The sequence below is a fragment of the Anas acuta genome, chromosome Z, assembly GCF_963932015.1.
Source record: "Anas acuta chromosome Z, bAnaAcu1.1, whole genome shotgun sequence".
Taxonomy (NCBI): Eukaryota; Metazoa; Chordata; class Aves; order Anseriformes; family Anatidae; genus Anas; species Anas acuta.
Genome location: NC_089017.1, coordinates 22700165 through 22721544, shown reverse-complemented (window position 1 = coordinate 22721544; position 21380 = coordinate 22700165). Strand labels below are relative to the sequence as shown.

Sequence of the window (21380 nt, the reverse complement as noted above, 5' to 3'; positions counted from 1 at the left end):
GCGGGAATGCCGCGAAGTATGGATTTAAGGAAGGGTGGAATTCGGTGAAATGAGGTAAAGAAAGGTAAAACTCTGCTGCCCGGGTGCGGCGTGGGGCAGCTGCCAGCTCCCAGCTCCAGCCCCAGAGAGAGTCCCAGGTTGGGCGGATTTCAGCGTCGAGGCACGGGGAGGGCCCGTGGGGAGCAAGTGGTGGCGTCACCCGGAGCAATCCATGCTGCATTACGCGCTGGGGCTGCTCCTAAATTTAATGGAAAACGTGCCACTTTACGGATTATTTTTCCTTCAGATTTCATGAAGTGTATCAGTAACGTGCTTCAATTACACAGAATACAGGCGTTTTTGTTTCTGTGGCTTTTTAACATTTTGCTCGGCAAATGGAAAATGTACATTTAAGCTGCGGTCAGTGCTTGTCGTGACCCTTCCAGATGAGAATCATTCTCTCACAGGCTGAAAACTTGTCACGAGTAGATTGTGACAATGTAAGCTATTACAGTGACCAAAACGTTACCAAGTCACTGCTTGCAGATGAAAATCCAGCACTGGAGAGCTGGGTCTGTGGCAGCGCGAACTTGGCAAAGAGCATTTGCACGACACTTTTTCTAGTGGAGCTTACAAAGCAGAAAAGTTGGGATCAGCACCCAGAGTTAAGCCTGAAATTCTGGTCTCCATGACTGTCTTTTCTACGAGGTCTCCTGAGTGTTACTACAGTCCAAATGATAATCTTTGCACTTTCCCCTTCATCTTCTCACAGCATTTGGAGCTTCTGGAGCAGGGCATTTGGCAGTAACAAGGGCAGCACATAGGAGGAGGGGCTCTGTGTGCATCTAGTGAGTTCTCAAGAACAAAGAGTTGACAAGGAAAATACTTAGAAAAGTGTGACAGATCTTACTCTTGTGCAGAATCCTCTTCTGTCCTGGCTAGATGAGAATGGAATGGCATCTCCAATTTTTCTTTTGTACATCCAATAAATACATAAGTTTTTGACTTTGTATATATTAACACTGGAAAGCTACGACAAAGCTGTTGTGGATTTGTGTGTGCTTTTTTTTTTTGTTGTTGGTTTTGTTGGTCTTGTGGGCAATTCTTGCATTCTTTTTTTTTTCTAGCGTTGCACTACTCCCAGTAGCCTAGCATCACACGGTAGTTAACAGCTCTAATTTTAAAATGTGAAGTTCCATACTATTAATCTAGTTGTTATAATGTAAAACTCAACCTTCCTCTTTTTCTCTTATGGTAGGGAAGCGGTATCTGCTAACAGAAGATGATCTAAAGTTACAAGAATTTCAGCAGACAAAAGTGGTAATTAGAAATGAAGTTCATGGCAATAAAGGTATCTATATTTATTTGATAATCTCCATTCTCAATTTTAACATGAGTACTAGAAAACAAGAAGACAGTCAAAGCCATTATAATATGACGTAAAATTGACCCCCCATTCAAAGCAAGAGCTTGTATTTTTCTCTTCCAAATTGTTGCTAAAATTGTCTGAAGATCTCAGGCTTTGTAGAATGAAATGACATTAGTTATGTTGTCTTGGAAAATGTGGAGAAGCTTTCAAGTATACAAGGTGCTTACGCAGAAGCTGAAATGTTTGTGTCCTTATATTTCCAACTTCATCAGACAGTCTAGTAGGAAGTCCTGCTTCAGTCTATGAATCATGCTTCAAATACATCTTCAGCAGAGAAACTTTATATAAAGCCTTACACCTACTTCTCTGTCCAGAGAAATCCTGTGCCAGTAATTGCTCTAACTTGCTCTGTGAATTTATTGAGTTAATTCTTACATTTTTCTGTTTTACCTCGTATAACTTCTCAGTTGTATACCTAATTCTAGATGACATCTGTAAATTCCGAATACAAAAAACAAGTTAAGGTTTCCCAAAGTGATCAAGGAGCAAGATCAGTGGATTTTCCCTACTGGGGATTTTGTCATGCTCATTTAACATACATACAAATTTCATTCTTTAAAGAGAATAAATAAAATTATAAATCTGCTCTTAAAATTTAGGTATGGTTAGGTAGAAGTTGACTTCTTGCACTTTTTTAATCACATGCAAGCGTTCTGGTGATGTAAGACCTCTTACTGTGACAGTTGTTCCAAAGGATGTGTGTGTATATATATTATCTATACATATATATGCACGCAATATGTAGGTGCAAGGAAGGGACACATCAAATTTAGTTTTGTATAGATAAGTCTTCTGGGACAGAGAGGAAGGTAAAATCAAAATGACAGTTTTTCTATAGAAGGTAATACCAGAATTTAAATCAGTCAGTGACAAGTTGTAATGTTATTACAATTTGCTGTGATGATGACATACTTAAGACTGATCGACCCATTGTGATAAATTCCAATATATCTTGCTAAAACATGTTTGTAGAAGCCACATAATCACAGTTCACCTTTGTATTGTACAAGTCTTAGTCTCTGAGAAACGATGAAAACAGTGTGCTAACCTATTTCTGTGTATGTGTACTTGGTTTTTATACTCAGCGTTTAGCACTTGAAAGATGAAAAGTAATTAAAGATCATTTTTGGTTTAGCAATGGAAAACACAGTAATAACTATCCTGTTACACAAAATTTGTAAAACCTATTCTTTATTATAGTTATAGAGTTATACTATTACAGTTTTAGCTATGGGTAGAGTTACAATATTATAATAGTTATACTGCAAACTACAAAAGCTAAGCAATTAACTACAGTTGCCACAATAACTATTGTGTGTTCTTTATAAATACAGTTTGGATCCCAGGTTTCGAAGTTTTGGTGCATCTTTGAGTCTGTCTCAAACATACATATATTTACTTCTATACACTTGTTCTTTAGACTTTACAGGATTCAGCCCTGCATCATCTCAGTCTTGAGTAAGGACTCCTACTTGCATGCAGCACCAGATATGCATCCAATAGCTGAATATGTTGTTCTGTGGGGTGCTCTCTTGGGCAAAGAGAAGGATAGGCAAACATCTTTCTTCTGTGTAGAAAGGCTGAGAGAGCTGGGGATGTTAAGCCTAAAGAAGAGAAGGCTCAGGGGTGACCTTATTGCAGCTTTTCAGTATTGAGAGAGGGCTATTGAAAGATGGAGAGCAACTTTTTGCTCAGTCAGATAATGACAGGACAAAGAATCTTGTTTTTAAACCAAGAGAGGGGAGACTTAGATTAGAGATTAAGAAGAAATTCTTCACTCAGAAGGTGGTGAAACACTGACACAGGTTGCCCAGAGAAGCTGTGGATGCCCCTTCCCTGGAAATGTTCAAGGCCAGGCTGGATGGAGCTTTGAGCAGCCTGATCTGGTGGGAGGTGTCTCTGCCCATGGCAGGGGGTTGGAACTAGGTGATCTTCATGGTTCCTTCCAACACAAGCCATGCTATGGTTCTATGTGGTAGAGGTTATTAGCTTGGAAACAGGAGCAACCAAGGATCTGCTACATAAAAGTTCAATGGCTGTCCAAGTAGGTGTGCGGCTCCAATAAAGCAAGGGGCTTTCCAGGTGATATACATGATTTTAATCTTGTGTATGCTTGAATCAGAGCCTTGAAATTACAAGCTGGCCTTTGTGCTTGCTCTGCTATAGGAGATATGTTGTAGATAGAGAAACGTCTTTTTTCAAGGAGAAGGGAAGAAACACTAAGTTTATGGCTATGTAAAGAAATATGTATATAATGTATGAGACTTCTTGTTTGCATCAGTTATGAAGGTTTGTAATATTTTTTTTTGTACTAACAGTGTTGAGTAGAAGTTACTGTGGTAATATGAGTGTTGGGTGGGATTGTTTTGCTTTGTTTTTTAAAAAAGAGATTAAGACAGCAAATGTCACTTTAAAGACTTCCTTCCCCTTTAATTTTTTTATATTACCTGATGTATTCCATACCATACACAACGGAATTAATTTCACAGTAAACATCTTCTGAGTTTTCCAAGTCTGCTCTGACTTCACGGGTACACCATGGGTACACTAGGCATGGTTCTCTGTGGGAAAATTTTATACCTATTTATTGGTTGAAAAAAAAAAAATTTTTTGCTGCTCTGAATCTCCATATTTCAGGTACAAAATGTGCAATGCAGATAATGGAATTGTATATGAACAGCTGTTATGTGCTTCTTTTTCAGATCCATATTTTAACAGTATTAAAGAAAAATTAAAGAAAAATGGAAAGATTCTCAAAAATGAATTAAAAATTTTACTGCATTTATGTCAGACTTCAGCTGATGTGGAACTAGCCAGAAAAGTTATTTACAGGTACTTTTAACAATCCAGGTAACACTTTATTTTCTTTATTTTTCACTTTTATTAGATCAGTGCAGGTTATGTCTGCAGATGAGGACTTGTCCTAATTCAGTGGCAATCTGCACAGTTCCTTAAACTAGGGCTATATTTCCATTTACTTTGGATCTTCCAACTATTCAGAGACTCTCAGATCAAAGGAGAGTGAAGCTATAGGAGTGAACTGATATTCTGTTGTGTGCAGAATAAATAGTGAGCCACACAGAAACATCTTTTTATAAGCTGGTCTGGACCTAGCAGTGGCAGGTCAGGACATTTTGTGAGTGGGAGTCATTCCAGCAGTTATAGTGCAGGAGCTATGAAAAAAAAAATCTTTAGCGGTGCTACAATACCTCAACATTTTCTTTACTACACTAAAATAGACTGCTGCAACTTAGTCTGCTATTGCTCTGTGAATAGAAGGTAAAGTAGCTGGGAGGTTTGGTAAAAGAGATGCATTCTTTAACTAATTTGATGTGGGTGTCCTGACTGGAAATAGGGATTACTTATTACTAGTTCACTTTATTAGTTGAATCAAAACAATATTTTTCCTTAAAATATATCTCCTTTTGTATCTAAATGCTATTGGCCACTGCAGATAGAAAAGCATGCCTCTGTTACTGCAGCTGTAGATCATGTTGCCTGTTCAAAGCTGTTTTACGTTGGCAAATTCTATGCCTTGTGTGATTAACTCTTTTGAGTCTTTCTAACAGGTACCATGAACAGAATGGAATCACAACTTTACGTGATTTTAAATTTGGGCCCCTCTTTATGAGGCTATGTTATGAGCTAGACCTTGAAACACCTGCAGTAGAACTTATCAAAGATCAGGTAATTTGCTCTACATATTTCAAAAATACCCTAATACTTATTACTTCAATATGAGTAATTATGTTGTGCATGAGCTCAGATTCTTGAACTGTATCTGTTGCAGTGGCAAGGATGTCTGCAACATTATTCTAAGGATGTAGATTATATGTTTTAAATTTTAAAAGTAACCTGAAAATGAAAAGAAAACCAAATGCTAGTTTAACTGATTTTTTAATTATTGTACTTCTGTATAACTGCATCACTTTAATACAGCTAATCAAAAAAAAGTTTTGATTAAAAATAATTGCTCAGAAAAGCACTGTTTTCTTGCATCCTCTGTTTCCTGCGTCCATACTGCCTAGATCATACTTGGAAACAAACACTTCTGAGTACTTACGTAGCAGTCCTCTGAAATCCCTTGGGTTGTTTGCACCAACAGATTTAATCATGTTACTCTTTACTTCAAATTCCCCCTGAACTCTGTAGAGGTGCTATGATTTGCATCGACTCAGGAACTTTGTCATAGAATCGTTAAGGTTGGAAAAGACCTCCAAGATCATCTGGTTCAACCATTGCTGTACTACCCCTGTCACCCACTAAACCATGTTGCTCAGTCCTAGCACTGAGTCCTAGCACCTAGTCTGTGAGAAGAGGCTGACCCCCAGCTCCCTTTCAGGTAGTTGTGGAGAGCAGTAAGGTCTCCCCTGAGCCTCCTCTTCTCCAGACTAAACAATCCCAGCGCCCTCAGATGTTCCTCACAGGACTTGTGTTTCAGGCCCTTCACCAGCTTCGTAGCCCTCCTCTGGACACTCTCCAAGGCCTCGATGTCCTTCTTGCAGTGAGGGGCCCAAAACCGCACACAGTACTCATGGTGTGGCCTCACCAGAGCAGAGTACAGCAGTAAATGATCACCTCCTGATACAAGCTAGGATGCCATTGGCCTTCTTGGCCACCTGGGCACACTGCCAGCTCATTTTTATTTCAGAAGAAATTTAGTGACTTGAACATTTGTAAAATTCTGTGTGCTATTATAACAAAACATTAATCATATCCAGCATCTAAGACATGTAAATGATTCTGTGCAACAATGCTATGTTTTGAAACCTATGGGGGCCAGTGGAAAGTAAGCTCTATGAATTAAAATCATGATTCATCAAGGCATGGGATGTACATAGCCAAAAACGGGAGAGGTATCACTTGGCTGCTGTTCTTAAATGAGGCATGTGTAGGGGTTTTGGTTGGTTTGTTTGATTGACTGAGGTCTGTGTCATCAAGACAAATCCTGTATCACTCACAGAACTTTGTAACTGATGAATAGTAATGTGCAGTAACACTTCTTCAGACTCTGCTGCAGAAATTTTCCTAATGCATCTGACATTTTATTTGGTTATTCATGTTCTCCCAACATGCAACGAGTGCAGTGGGTTGTAAAATGCTTTCTGTTCTGCTACTATGTTTGTTATGACTTAAGACCTTGTATTGATCTGATCATCATTTGGTACTGTGATAGCAGAATATTTTTTCAGTTTCATAGTGGTGGTACTTTATCCCAAAGGTACTTCTGTTCAGCTGCCAACTGCATATCTGCAAGGCTTTTAGAGTTGCCATTGGAGACTTCTGCTTGTATTAACTTGAAGGTCACAATCTGTCATTGGGGGAAAAAATAGTGTGAATCTCTGGGAAACATCTGTTTAAGTGTGCTTTTGACTATACTGAGTCACTGGTATTTTAGAGGTTACTTGGCAGACGGACAGTTAGGGAACACAGAAAGGTAAACGTTAAACTTACAAAGATGGAGCTCATTCCAGTAGAAGGCCCTGATAAACGCTGCACACAATAATAATACTTGTCCTAACTTAAAGCTTGCTCTGTTTGTATGTTTGTTTGTTTGTTTTCCTACAGAACTTGCGTGGTTTTTTCTCAGAGAGTACATCATTCCATATTTTGATGACTATGTTGTTTAAAAAGGGCCATTATGAAAGTAAGTACTGAGTTAGCTAATGCAAACATGTTTTGAGGAGCAGTCTTCCCCCTATGTGTATATAAATATTTATTTGATTGTTATAGAATACTGACAAGGTTTTAGAGGGACAAATATGATATAAGTCAGCACAGATGCAAAGTAGCTGCAATGTAGCGTGTAATAAAAAAGATGCAAAGTAGCTGCAATGTAGTGTGTAATAAAAATGGAAGGCTTTACCTGTTTCATACTTGTAACAGTATTTTTATTGTCTGCAATTCTGCAGAATTGTGATTATGCTGTAGGATTTTTTTCCTTAAGCTTTTTTCTCTGAAGGCTTAACTTCTCCTTGGTTGGTACTTTCCCACAGCTTTTTGGTTTCCCTATTCTAAGTTAGTTTTATGTGGCTTTTGCAACAGGAAGTTCTCCAACAAATTTTGCTGGCAATTCTTTTTTTTTTTTTTTTTTTTTTTGTGTCAGAGCAGGGAAAAGTGTCCTTTTTACTTCGGTAAGAAAACAGGCAGGAGTCTTCTCTTGTTTTATCTTCCTAGTGTGCACATACAGAGTGGTTACTAAAATATTTAAGGCAAATGCTTAAAATCAGAATTTGGCCCCCAGTGAGTGTATGACAGAATCATCTGACTTAACTGGTAAAAAAAAAAAAAAAAAAAGTATGGAGTAAGCTTTTCAAAAAAAATACTTAATTTGGAATTTGTTGAGTGGGTAGCGCTTGGTCAGTTGATGTTTCGCAAATCTGTCCAACACTTGTATTAAAGGCTGATACTTGAGCCACTAGATCAGAGCCTGGGTGCAGTGTTATGTTGTAATGAAACATGCTTTAGTGAAGAGCTTTTAGTTTGCTGAAAATGGTAGAAGGTTTGGTTGTGTGTTTAAAAGACTGTTGTCTTAATTCTGGGCAGTTAGGGAGAATGAGAGTTGCTTTGCCAAGTATCCAGAACTTAGTTTTAGGTTTGTGTCAAGATAATGGAACGGTAAAACCAGGTGCTAATTTAGATGGAAAACCTGCTACCTGGGAAGCATTATTGCATCCAGCCGACCCCAAATTAAAGTTTTTGAAATGTTTTAATTTGAAAAAGTTAATAGATTTCAGTTGGCATTCTTCTTTTGAAGTAGACTTACTGAGCTGATACCACGCATTTTATTTCTTCCTATAATTAAACATATAGCCTGAAATTTCAGAAGTGAATAACACTATCGTGTTTTTGGCAGGTGCTTTGGAAGTTCTGGGAGAAATGAAAAAACAAGGTATACCTTTCAACAAAGAAACCTATCTACTGGCATTTGCAATATGCTACAAACTGGTAAGTATTTTCAATTTACATGATGAAGCATTTGAAATGCCTCCTCTGTCTTCCTCTTTGGGGATTTTGAAATTTATGTGTTTCCAGTCATGATTTCATACTTAATACAAATACTTTAGACATTCTTAAGTTATAAATTGCTTCGTTGTTCACAATCTTTTGTGAACATACAAACTATTGTCACAAACTAAATACCCCAAAATTACAAGAACGTAAACATTAAGAAACAAATCTGATACAATATCTGATTAGCTGTTAGTATTCTCTCTCTGGTCTGTGCCAGAATGTACTCTATGCTTGAACCACAATATTGGATTTATAGTCTGGCTTCCCTCGGGGACAGGGCATATATGTCCTGTTTGTCAAATATCTCCTGTCCATTTCTCCCCCTCTCCTCCAAGTAAATCTTGGACCATTTCTACAATCACACCCAAATTTGGTAAGAGTTAGAGTTGTCAAAGGTAGTGTGTTCCCACATGCCTGAAGAAAATGTGCAACTGAGTCCAGAAAAGAAACATAAATGAATGCCTTCAGTGAGAGGCATCTTACTTCCCCCTGAGCTTAGCTGTTTTCTTAGTTTGGAGAAAAAGAGCATGAACACAGTAAGAAAGCTAAACTATATAGGTTCTACGACTGTTTCCCTAGAGTAGTTTCTCTTTCGTAGCAAGGTGAGATTCTCAAACTTTCTTCTTTTAATCTTCTTCTCCAGATTAGAATGAATTCTGCAATTTGAAATATTAACATAAGCCTTTTCCAAACTCAGTAGGAAACTTTTTCAATTTTCCCATGTTTTTTAGAAAGACACTGGCTGAGAAAAAATTATATCACTAGACTAAACTTCTTCAGATTTCTTAGTTAACTGTACAATGAAACAGACTACATATGTGATAAAAAGGAGTTAGCCTAAAATTATAACTGTGCAGTAATTTCTGTGGTGCTTCTGAAATACTCAGTTCTAATGAACTGGTGCTGCTTTTAGCTCAGGGGAAATAGAAATAGCCATGTAGATTTGGTGTCTGTAGACTGGGGCAGTAGACAGAGCTAAAAAAGATCTGTGTAAACTGTCTGCAGTTGGAGATTGATGCAGTTTGTTTAGGGATGTTACCAGGTCTACCCAGAGCCTGCTTTCTTTAGGAAGCTGTGAATGTACAAAGACACTGATACTATGCTACAACCAAGTTAATAAGTTGGTGTTTGCTGTTAGCAGCCACTTAGCCAATATTTATGGATACAAGGTTACTCCTTGGTCTACATTCTGCTCCTGGTAAAGGCTTTCAAAAAACCTAACTGTATTTTTCTGAGGTCTCCATTACTCTCTCTGCAGTAGCTTTACATCCTCTCTAAAATTCTAATGTTTTTTTTCCATGGCATGTTGACAGAGGGCTTAGATCCATAGAATACAGAAGAGAAGAGGTTCCTGAGATGTATTTTCTACTACTGGCTCTACATGTGTTTTCAGCAAAGAATCTGGCACATCATTATTTGATTAACAAATTCATAAAAATGCTGTGGAAGTGATAGTAAATTTACACCCCATTGTTTTAAGAGACAAAATAGATTTGTGTTTTGTTAAATTAAGATAAAATACTATCAATAGGGGAATAAGCTGTAGTAGCCCTTTATAAACTAAAGAGCATTAGACTGAGCTCTTTCAAATGCTTAATCAGTTGATTCATCCGTTAGTGGTAAATACTAAGACTCCAAGTTAAAAGGAGCTCAAAATGTTTTTGCTAGTAATGCAACATTAGAAAGTTCAGGAAAAACCTTGAAGGGAAACATCTTCAAGATGTATGGCTGTGTAGTACTTAGCTGCCTGCCAGGTTAAACCACAACAAAAACCCAAATGATGACTCTGTCCCTTAAATCACAGCTGCTATTTTGCATTCATGGCACTTTGTACAGTAGTAATAGAAATCAACAGCAAATACTAGGAAGGAACATGAAGGCTGTTATCCAAATCAGTGGTGCCAGTTGTAACAAAACCTTCCTGCTGTCAACTCTCACGTTTGGCAGGTTTTATTTACTTTGTTCGGGATTTCGTCAGCTCTATTTACCATTTCCAGAGCAAGAAGCATTGTTTTTGATAGTTGATGGTTTTTAAAATAACACACAGATGAACTCATTGCCTTTTACTCTAGACTCTTATTAAAATAGTGGCATTAATGTTATTACCATATGTCATTCACTGCACTAAGATGCCAATTATTTATGTCCATAAAGTTAAGTATGCTGGTAATTCTTGACCTTTGGTGTACTTAATTGCTAACAATGTGAACATGGAACACTGATGCTATTTACTGCTTGCCAGCAATAAAGAAAGTTTTTTATGTTGGAAAACAAGCAAATATCTAAGGTATCCCATTAAAGTATCTACTTTGGAAACATCTTGACCAATTTAATCTTTAAGAGGGAGGCTCAAGACTGCTGAATATTTAAATTTGCATGTGTGCAGATTTCTTTGATGAAATGGTGCTGGATAGTTCAATGCTTAGGAAACACTGATTTTTGTTAACTATCCAATGTAGCTTTTATAATAAAGACAAAAAGTCAGCCTTCTCCCTGATTTCAGAATGATAAGAAAGTGAAAAAGAAAATGTTACTTTAAGTAAACTATCAGGTGTTATCTGTTTGCAGAAGTCAAAACAATCAGGGCAAAGTATAGTTGTTAAAGTACTGATAGTTACTGTCTTCTGAGCTCTGTAGATCTGAATATCATCTTTTGGTGTTGCGTTTCTCAAGAAGTGCTGCACAGAATCTGCTTGGTTGGGTTCAAATATAGATTGCCTTGCTGGCATTAACTTCTGAATGCCTTCTGAATGTGACTGCAACTGCTTACAGTCCTTTCAGATCGCAAGATTTACAAGTGCAACTTAGACTTGACGTTTCTACACAGGACAGCCTGGAGTCTTGCAAAATCTCTGCAAAACTGCTTGAAGAAGCACAGCTAAAAGGTGACACATTACCACTGCGTGCATTCTACTTTGCTGTGGCGTCTGCTCTGAAACAGGTACAATGCCTTTTGTTTTGATTTGTCCCTGAATCTCAATGGGTTTTTTGCTATACGATAGTCAGCGCAAGAAAGCCAACATAGGGGAAGCATAAATGACCTATGCAATTACTTTAGGTACTATAACTTTTAGGCCCCTGAAATAGTAGGATTGTAGGTGACTCCCACACAAAGTAGGTGTAGAAATTCTGAAATCTAAACCTTTGTCTTCATTCTAATGCATGGGTATTTTGTGCCACTGACAATGCCACACAGAATTTTCTTACCAAACAGATGAGAGTTGGGCCAGTGGACTTAGGTATAACCATGGGCCCAGTCGTGCTGTTGTTTAGTGATGGTTTCTGTTAAATAGAATAAAAATAATGATGTAAAATATATGTACAATCAGCTTTTCAAATAGAATAGTTTGGGTTGGGAGGGACCTTAAAGATCAACTAGTTGCAGCCCCTCTGCCGTGGGCGTGGACACTGTCCACTGCATCAGGGTACCTAGTTCATGACGTGGCATTTTCTGGTCAGTTTCCTACCTAAGGCACAATACATCAATAAAAACTGAATACTAAGCATGCTAGGGAGCCGTACCTCTGTGCTGACATGTCAGCATGATTTACGCTCTCATACATTCGTTTGGTCATAGAACAGTTATGTTCCCAGATTCACCGACATTAGGGTTTCATTTGGCTGTGGTCAGGCTAGCACACTGCCAGAAAACAAGGGATTTAAGGGCAGGTAGTTCGTTGGCATAGGGGATAAGAACTCCAGTATTTGGAAACAGAAGTTAGACATGTCCAGTCCACAACATGAAAGCTCAGATGTAGAGGAAGAACATCTAATAAAATATATGTATCTTAAAAAGTTTAAATGTTAAACATTCATGTTAAAATGTTTATCTATGGAGGCAAATTCAAGGACTATGATATGTATTGGCCATCTATCAGCAATCATGGTCATCCTGAGAGGTCCCAGATGACTGGAACTTTTCTAATGTGACACCCATCTATAAGAAGGTTTGTAAGGAGGACCTGGGGAACTACAGGCCTGTCAGCCTGACCTTGGTGCCAGGAAAGGTGATGGGACAGTTCATCCTGAATGCAATCATGCAGCATATGCAGGACAACCAGGGTATCAGGCCCAGTCAGCATGGATTCATGAAAGGCAATTCCTGCCTGACCAACCTCATCTCCGTCTATGACCAGTAGACCCGCCTGGTGGGCGAGGGAAGGTCTGTTGATATAGTCTGCCTAGACTTCAGCAAGGCCTTTGACACGGTCTCCCACAGTATTCACCTGGAGAAGCTGGCAGCTCATGGCTTGGACAGGCACACTCTTTACTGGGTTAAAAACTGGCTGGACAGCCAGGCCCAGAGAGTGGTGGTGAACAGAGTGAAATCCAGCTAGTGACCAGGTCACCAGTGGTGCTCCCCAGGGATTGGTGTTGGGGCCTATCCTCTTCAATATCTTTATTGATGACTTGGATGAGGGAATTGAGTGCTCCCTCAGTAAGTTTGCAGACGATACCAAGTTTGAGGGAAGTGTCAATCTGCCAGAGGGTAGGAAGGCCCTGCAGAGGGACCTGGACAGATTGGATTAATGGGCAGGGGCCAATGGGATGAGGTTCAACATGGCAAAGTGCCAGGTCCTGCACTTCGGTCACAACAACCCCATGCGGTGCTACAGGCTTGGGACAGAGTGGCTGGAAAGCTGTGCAGAGAAAAAGGATCTGGGGGTGCTGATTGATGCTCACCTGAACATGAGCCAGCCAGGTGGCCAAGAAGGCCAGCAGCATCCTGGCTTGGATCAGGAATAGTGTGGGCAGCAAGAGCAGAGAAATGAAGGTGTGGGGAACTGGGGGTCAGCCTCTTCTCACAGATGACTAGTGACAGGACTAGAGGGAATGGCCTCAAGTTGTGCCAGGGGAGGTTCAGGTTGGAAATGAGGAGACATTTCTTCTCAGAAAGAGCAGTCAGGCACTGGAAGGGGTTGCCCAGGGAAGTGGTGGAGTCACTGTCCCTGGAGATGTTTAAGAAAAAGTTGGATGTGGTGCCTAGGGACATGGTTTAGTGGGTGACAGGGGTAGTAGGGTGATGGTTGAACCAGATAATCTTGGAGGTGTTTTCCAACCTTAATGATTCCATGACTCTATATTTCTCCACAACATGTTCTTTAAGGGTGAGGTTTTTCATATAAGCACTGCCATGAACAGGTGCTGAAGGAGTTCAGCAGGAGAATAACATCCTGAAGTCTACTGTTTCATAGAATGGAATCATAGAACGGCGTGGGTTGGAAGGGACCTTAAAGACTGTCTAGTTTCAACCCCTCTGCCATGGGCAGGGACCCCTCCCACTAGACCAGGCTGTCCAGGGCAGAGCAGAGGGGCACAATCCCCTCCCTCCCCTGCTGGCCATCCCTCCATCCCTCTGTTGATGCAGCCCAGGATGCAGTTGGCCTTCTGGGCTGCAAGCACACACTGCCTGCTCATGTCGAGCTTTTCACCCACCAGAACCCCCAAGTCCCTCTCTGCAGGGCTGCTCACAATGAGTTCTTCTCCCTGTCTGTGCTCTTGGCTGGGATTGCCCCAGCCCAGGTGCAGCACCTTGCACTTAGACCTGTTGAACCTTATTAGGTTCACACAGGCCCAGTTATGTAGCTTGTCCAGAACCCTTTGGATGGCATCCCTTCCTTCTGTTATATCAACTGCACCACTCAGCTATGTGTCGTCTGAAATCTTGCTGAGGGTACACTCAATCCCACTGTTTGTGTTGCTGATAAAGATATTAAACAAGACAGACCCCTGAGGGATGCCACTTGTCACTGGCCTCCACCTGGACACAGAGCCATTGACCATAACTCTCAGGGAGCAGCAGCCTTCAGGCCAGCTCCTTATCCACTAAATGCTCCACCCTTCAAATCCATCTATCTCCAATTTGGAGATCAGATTTTCCATTCCATTAATTTGCATACAGCTGGAAGAAATTCTGAACATTCTATTTTGTATCTAAAGAGGTCAGATTGATTTCAACCTCTCCGGAGGATCTGTAAGAACTAGAAATTTGGTGTTGTTCACCAATTTGGGTGCATGAAGTATCAATCATTAAGGTTTTGTTATGCATTCTGTCTTTTTGCTTGGTGTCTGTGAATAGCACAGGCTGAACAATAGCATCAGTCAAATTAATTTATGTGCGTGGTGATATGGCTGGGCTTTTCGTCAACACTGGGGTTAAAAAACAAAATCTCTGCCTCTGAAATAACATGAAATGTCCATAGTACTGTTGTTTTTTATAAAAATTAATTAAAATTCTAGTTTGGCAAACAAAATAGTGCTCCATATAACATCTAACTATTCCTAAAGCTGCATGATCTTTTAGCAATACATCTTGCTTTGAATAAGATGTATCTTTATACCAAGTAACTGCGGTTGGTTTAGTAAATGTCAGTGTAACACTTACTGTCTATACAAATCAATTGGTATCACTGTAAATATGCATGTCCAAAAGGTTAAAAGCTCTGGACAGGATAAATGCCAACATTACCATATGCTGCACTTCATTTAAGTATTCAGATTTGTGCCAGACTTCAAGCTTGAATGTAGTTCTTTTATCTTATCGGTGTACTTGTGCTCAGTGTTGGTTATATGCTTCACTTTCATGCTTATCTGAGACTTAAGATCTGAAAATCTGTTTTGGAGAACTAGGTGTCCTGCAAACTCCAGCAGAGGGTGTTTCACAGGCTGGATGCTCTACGAGGCCTATAGGTCTTGGTGAGGGTATTTTAGGTGCTGGTTTGTGATTCATTGAAAAGTTATAAGACCTTTTTTTTTTTTTTTTCTTGAACTTTGATTCACATGGAAGTGCAACTCACATGTTTAACTATTTTTTTTCATTATTTCTAATTCCTTCCTAGAATGACATAGCACAAGCCCAATTTTATTGTTCTCAGATAAGGAAAACAGACAACAAAATATACAATAATCTTAAAGTAAGTATGCTTGTTTTGTATTAAAATTTGACAGAGAAACATGCTGTACTGGACAGCAACTCTCACGGGCAGAGGAGCAGAAGATTAGCTTCTTAGTAGCATAAGCTTGTATCAGTAACGTTGCTCACTTAGTTTTTAAGCCAACAGACAATTTTTGTTAGGTGATTGGTTCTTAATTGCTAACATCTTCCTCTCATTTTTTTAAAATCACTTCTTACCATTTATTAGAATGATAAGTAGTGCAGTCCTGCATCTGTGTGTATAGAGCTGGGAACGATTTCTAGTTATGACAATGTGACTTTTGTTTCTGTGCTACAAGACATTTAAAAAAAAAAAAACACAGCTCCAAGTAAATGCCTTCCTTTGCTCCGCTCTGCCCACTTCAGGCCTCCTTGAGCCATATGAACAAAAATGCTTTTCTTTAGTTGCATGGTCTGTAACCTGAGAGTCTATTGCTTGTGCCCTGTAAACGACCTCTGTAAGCTATGTAAATAAACACTTTATTCCAGAACAGATAATGCAGATCCACCAGAGGAGCTCTGCCTCTAGGTTCACCCTTCCTTGCCCAACAGCTGAAAAAAAAAAAAAAGTTTTGTGGAAATTGGTAATTCCATCTGGCTTCTGCATGATTAATGGATTTTATCAGCATAGTATCTAGAAAAATATTTTGGTCCTGCTTTGCTTCATAATGTTTTCCTCAAACACTTTTTCAAAGCTTTCTTTCTGATGATAACTATTGTGCAAGATTTGTTTTATTTTTAAGGTTCTTGTCCAGCTCAGATCTGGTTCACTAGAAGAAGTATTAAAAACATTAGAAGCAGCAGTGGAAATGGATACTCCTCCCTTTGTGAAAAAAAACGAGTTTTCTGAGCAAGTGGTAAGTATACAATAAGGAACTGAATCAGCCAGAAAATATGACATCACTGATGTATGCTGGTCAGGGGTGCAGGCCTGGGGGTGATGAGGCAAGCCTGAGAGGAGCTCCATGATGCTTTTCTAAGTCTTGGTGGTGTAGTTCAGTTACAGAATGTCAGGGGCCTGAGTTCATCCTACTAAAGCTGTTTCAGTTCTAATGCATTCAGGTGCCACAAAGCATCTGGCTGGCTTATTGTGTAGTTGGGCAAAGCACTTAGCTGTCTTCCCTTTTTTATTGTGGATCTAGCTTTTACAAGCTCAAATTTCATCTGAAGGAAGATGAAGAGTTCCCTAGTGGCATTTAATAATTTAATCCCTTGCCTTATATGCTAGTTTCATTTGATATAAAAATGAGAATAAAGTTCTGATGACAGTGGTATTGTTAGCATGGTGATATTGGTGATATTTACACCAAAAAAAAGGTACAGAGAGAAGTATGATATGGGAAATAACAGTTTTTACAGTACTGATCACTGAGAAGGCTTTGTACATACACACATGTATCCCTATCAGCTGGGCAGCACTACTACTTCTTTTCCTGAAAATTATATTCATTTTAAACGTATGTATGGAACAAGGTATTTTAAGACTATGTTAGCAATTAAATACTTACACTTTCATTCCTGGCTGTTAACAAAATAACTGAAACATAAAATAAATACTGGGCAGAAGGGGAACATGCCTTTCAAAACACAGTCCATGGATATTAATTGCTGTATTTAAAAGAAAGTTTTAAATCAGAGTTAGTTTTGTAAATTCATTGCAATAGAAGTTGCATGTTTCAATGCTGTGTTTTTATTTTTGTTTGGTAAATTTGTGACAGTTCCTAAGAAGACCACATATTTGTACTACCCCATTCCTTCCACAGTAGGTTATTGATCAATAGCAATTTCTCACAGATGCACTCATTCTTGACCTCATACCCTGCATATGGTATAGCTTATGAACTTTCCAGTGTTCTTTAGTATGAATTCTATTGATTTGTACTGTACTTTTAGTGTGATATGTAATAATAACTATAATTGTGCTGATTTGGCAAACAGATTCCAGGAAGCAATTATGTTGCCTCGGTTTAAATAATTGCATTAGTCTGTACTAGGACTGGAAATAGGACCATACTACTTTGAGAAAGTTTTTAATCTAATAAACTTTCCCTAATAGGTGTCCAGTGCATTTCCACTGTTGCCTGGTGATGTATAATGTGTGCTGCTTAAAATCCTCTTCTTACAAGTGATTGCACATATATAACATAATCTTATATTATGTATATACTTTTTTTCTTTCATTTTGAGTGATAGTTTTTTGTCTTCAATATAGTGATTGATTGAAACATTCATCTGCTGAACTCTAACAATGTGTCATTTTTACCCTCCCCAGCTGGCTGCAGCCACCAAAAGGATGGAAGAAAGCCCTGACCTTTCTGCCAAATTAAGAGATATATATAACAAACTACAAGCTTCAGGACGGATAACCACAAACACATTGGAAGACATGCTCTTCCAGATTCCGAGTTCAAAGAAGGCCCCTGCAAAGCTTTTAAATCAAAAACATTTGGGTTATCAGGCTGCTAAACCGCTTCAGTCAAATCTGATGTTGGAATAGTTCAATATTTGGTGGTAAACTGAACTACTGTTAGCATCATCGAGAAGTGTTTGAATAAAATGGCTTCTCCCCTATTCCTCAGTTGTTTAAATTGCTTGTGTGAAACTGAAAATTAAATATAGCTCATGTAGATTTTTAGCATCAAAATTCAAATTAACAATAAGCCATGACAGTAGGTATTTTTGTATTGTTTTGAAACTGAGTGATCAGAATAGTTTGAAGCTTTTCCTCAAGGACTTAAATCTGGATTTTCCTTATACTAAATGTCCTGATAGAGATAAACAAAATAGTATTTGTATATGATCTGACTTCTGCTGTTCATGATTAAAAAAAAAAAAGCGTTGTTCATCAGATACAATGTTCTGCCGAAAAGAATAGATGTGACCCAGAGCCTAGATGAAGGAGTATTAAATTACATTAACCATTTTTTCAAATTCTATGCATCTCAAGAGAATCATAAAGGAAAGTAAATGTCTTTGGTGCCCTTTTATGAATGGTTCGTGGGAGATAGTATGGTACCTGGCTGGTTGTTTTGTCACTTGTAAGAGATTCCTGAATGAAAGTTATTGCCTTGGAATAATCATTCTGTAATATTGTGTGACTCATAGTTTCAGTTTTTCAGGGGTTTACAGGTTTTTAACAGTCCTGCTTGGGATCATCTGAAAATCATTTAAATGCTTCCTGTACAATATGGAAGTAGCTCCCAATCTTTTCTTCATAAATAGGTTTGATACAAGATTTGTAAAGGCTGTCTGTAGTCTGGCAAAGATTAATTTCAGAAATATGAAAGGATGGAGTTACTCTTTAATATATTCAGGTGGTTGCTACCACCAGGAAAAACTAATATAAAACTACGTTTTCATAAACAATAGAAGATAGTTTGGTCTATTTAACCTGTTACATTGCAAATATATAAGGTCAATACCATTTAATTACCTTATTTGGCACTTTCAAGTATGTTTTAATTGCAAGAGGCTGGTTTGTCCTAGGACTGAAGTATGCATATTTGTTGTTGGTTTTGTTTTTTTTTGGTTTTAGTCTGCGTTAGTTAGATACCCATCTGAGGCTGTATCCTGAAGCCACCCATATGGTCCCCTACTACCAAAATCTTGCCACTACAATCCTACCTGCAGTTGAACTAATAACTTCTGTTATAATTTGTTGTCATTATAGCTGACATTTCCTATTCTTTGCTCTCTTGATTACTGTTTTTCTTGAGATTGATTTATTTGCGCTAACTATAAAGTTGTGTTTGTTGTTGTTTTTTTTTTTAAATAAGCTATACATTTCTCTCTCTTGAGAGAGAAGGGGAATGCTGGATCCATTCCAGGCATGTAACAGGTAACACCACTTGAAAGACATGCAAATAAGGAACATTGGTAGCAAAACAGACCATTTAAAAAAAGCTGCAATTGCCTTCTGCACTACTGCCCCTTCCAAAGCTAAAGGGGACGAGCAAAGTGTGCAGGTAGCTGACTCTGGGCTGGCATTCCACTCCGCCATTCAAGTTATGGGACTCTGCAGTAGGCAGTCTGAAAAGACTTGATGTTTAAACAATCAGCATCACTTCAGCAGAAAAAGAAAACAGGTAGCCCAAAAGGTTTAAAGGGTAAGTTCAAAGGAATATGCATAAAAACTAAGACATGGTTAAACATTAGATTATTGAACGTTGCTATGGAAGACTGATGATATCCTTTCATGGGGAGAGAGCGAGACAAAGAGAGAAAACAGCAACTTCTAGTATTTAAGCAGCTGATTTCAATCAAAGTCTAGCTGTTTCATACAAGTAGTACCATGGCTTGTTTATCCAGAAAAAGCTTTCTGTGTGTGCGTGTGTTCATAAATTTGGCTTTTGGTATGTCAAGGTGTTGAGCACTCCGGCTCTTATGCAGAAGTGTCTTCAGCCACACGCTTAATTTTGTGTATTTATGTGTAGTTGACTTCTAGTTTTCCAGTGCCAAAGCTCAGGAAAACAAACTTGTCTAGTGTTAAGCAAACACTTAAGAGGTTTTGCTAGGTCAGTGTGGTTGAAAAGTCAAAGACTGAGTTACTAGAGAGTACTTCTTGGAGACAGCCTCAGAGATTAGGATGTGCAGTATAATACCACATGCAGTGGAATAATTATACTTTGTTTATATGGAGTTTTAATCAAGGATGAACCTTGGAATTAAAGAGAAGCCAACACTGGAATTCAATTAATAGAAGGGTTTTGGTTAACAGTTTGGAAAGTAAAAGTAAAAATAAAAATAAAAATCTAGACAGTTGCATTTCAACCATTCTGTGATTCTGTATTTTTCTAGCTTTCAGTGCAAGAGACATACCTGTGAAATTCTGCTTAAAGCTTTATGTCATGTGTAGCTGCAATGAGGATCTGAAGGCTCTTTCATGTACCATTAAGTGGAAAGGGATTTGTGTTTTTTTCTTGCATTTAGATATTCTTCCTCATTTGAAACATAAGTTTTGTACATATCGTTGTACTCCAGCAGCTTTTTGGAATAACAGAAAAGGAGACAGCAGGTGGCGTTTCTTGATCATACTTTCTTACCAACCCGATTTCCAGGGTTAGCTTTTACCTGCAGTGTCAGATACATAAATACGTTGGCCCCATATTTAACACATGCCATCTTTAAATAGAAAGTCCAGGCATTAGTCAATAGTCTCTAATGGTTCATAATCATCATAGACCACAAACTAGTGATTTAAAGAGTTTAATATGAAACTCACTGCATTTGTTGGAACAAATCATGTCTGTCAATGCAGTTTTTATGTTATTCTTTAGAAATACTTATCAGTGACCTAGGAGAAAGGCTGCTGCTGTTATTTATAGTACATGATTGACAGTCATAGAGGCTTACTTTCAAATGACTGTTCTGTATTAAAGAGAAAGCTGCACATCTTTTCCAACTTGAATTGGAAAAGTACTCAGTTTTACATTCACGTGGGATCTGGATTGTGCAGTCTTCAAAGTACAGTTGTTCTGCTATAGATGCTTCTGCTTTTCTCCGCGGGTTAATACCTCTTTCTTTTTCATGCTCCTTTCCACAAACATCATGACTCTTCATAATGAAGGATCACTTCCTCTGTGCTTCTCCCAAGCTAATTTTTTGCTTCAAAACAATACAAATGAAGGTGAAAGGCTTAGTCATTACTGGGAAGCTCAGAAATGTTTCCAGGTCTCAGGAGGAGTTTTATTTAGTTTAATGAGCCATATGCACAAGTTTAAATAACTTTTAAAACAAAGTCTTGTTAGGACCTTTCAGCTCTATAGAAAGGAGGAGGACCTATAGTGTATAGGTCTATAGCTATTCAAGTTCTTTATTACATTTTTTCTTGAGATTATTTCAGATAGCATTTTTTTTTTTAAAAAAAAAAAAAAAGAAAGTTTTATTGCAAAATAAGCACCGACTCCTTTGTTTTAAAGCTATATCTGTTGAGGCTGTTAATGTGCTTTTGGACTGCCTTATTGAGTACCTGGGCACCAGTGATGTTGCCAGCAGTGACTTGCAATGCACTAAGAATGGTACAGA

At 38.5% G+C, this 21380-nt stretch overlaps 1 protein-coding gene across 1 annotated transcript; it reads left to right on the top strand.

The window, feature by feature from the left end:
- Positions 1 to 6: 6 nt before the first annotated feature.
- PTCD2 (pentatricopeptide repeat domain 2) lies at positions 7 to 17927 on the top strand. Its single transcript, XM_068667222.1, has 10 exons — positions 7 to 16; positions 1238 to 1330; positions 4111 to 4240; positions 4978 to 5095; positions 6977 to 7055; positions 8265 to 8356; positions 11250 to 11363; positions 15262 to 15336; positions 16100 to 16213; positions 17629 to 17927. The coding sequence occupies exons 1-10, from the start codon at positions 7 to 9 to the stop codon at positions 17851 to 17853; spliced, it is 1050 nt and encodes a 349-aa protein (XP_068523323.1). The 3' UTR covers positions 17854 to 17927.
- Positions 17928 to 21380: the final 3453 nt, after the last annotated feature.

What these genes read in the sequence shown, in the direction of transcription:
- PTCD2 (XM_068667222.1), top strand. An exon ending in TGAAGTTCATGGCAATAAAG is followed by an intron (nt 1,331 to 4,110) that starts GTATCTATATTT and finishes CTTCTTTTTCAG; the next exon opens with ATCCATATTTTAACAGTATT. An exon ending in AAATATACAATAATCTTAAA is followed by an intron (nt 15,337 to 16,099) that starts GTAAGTATGCTT and finishes TTTATTTTTAAG; the next exon opens with GTTCTTGTCCAGCTCAGATC.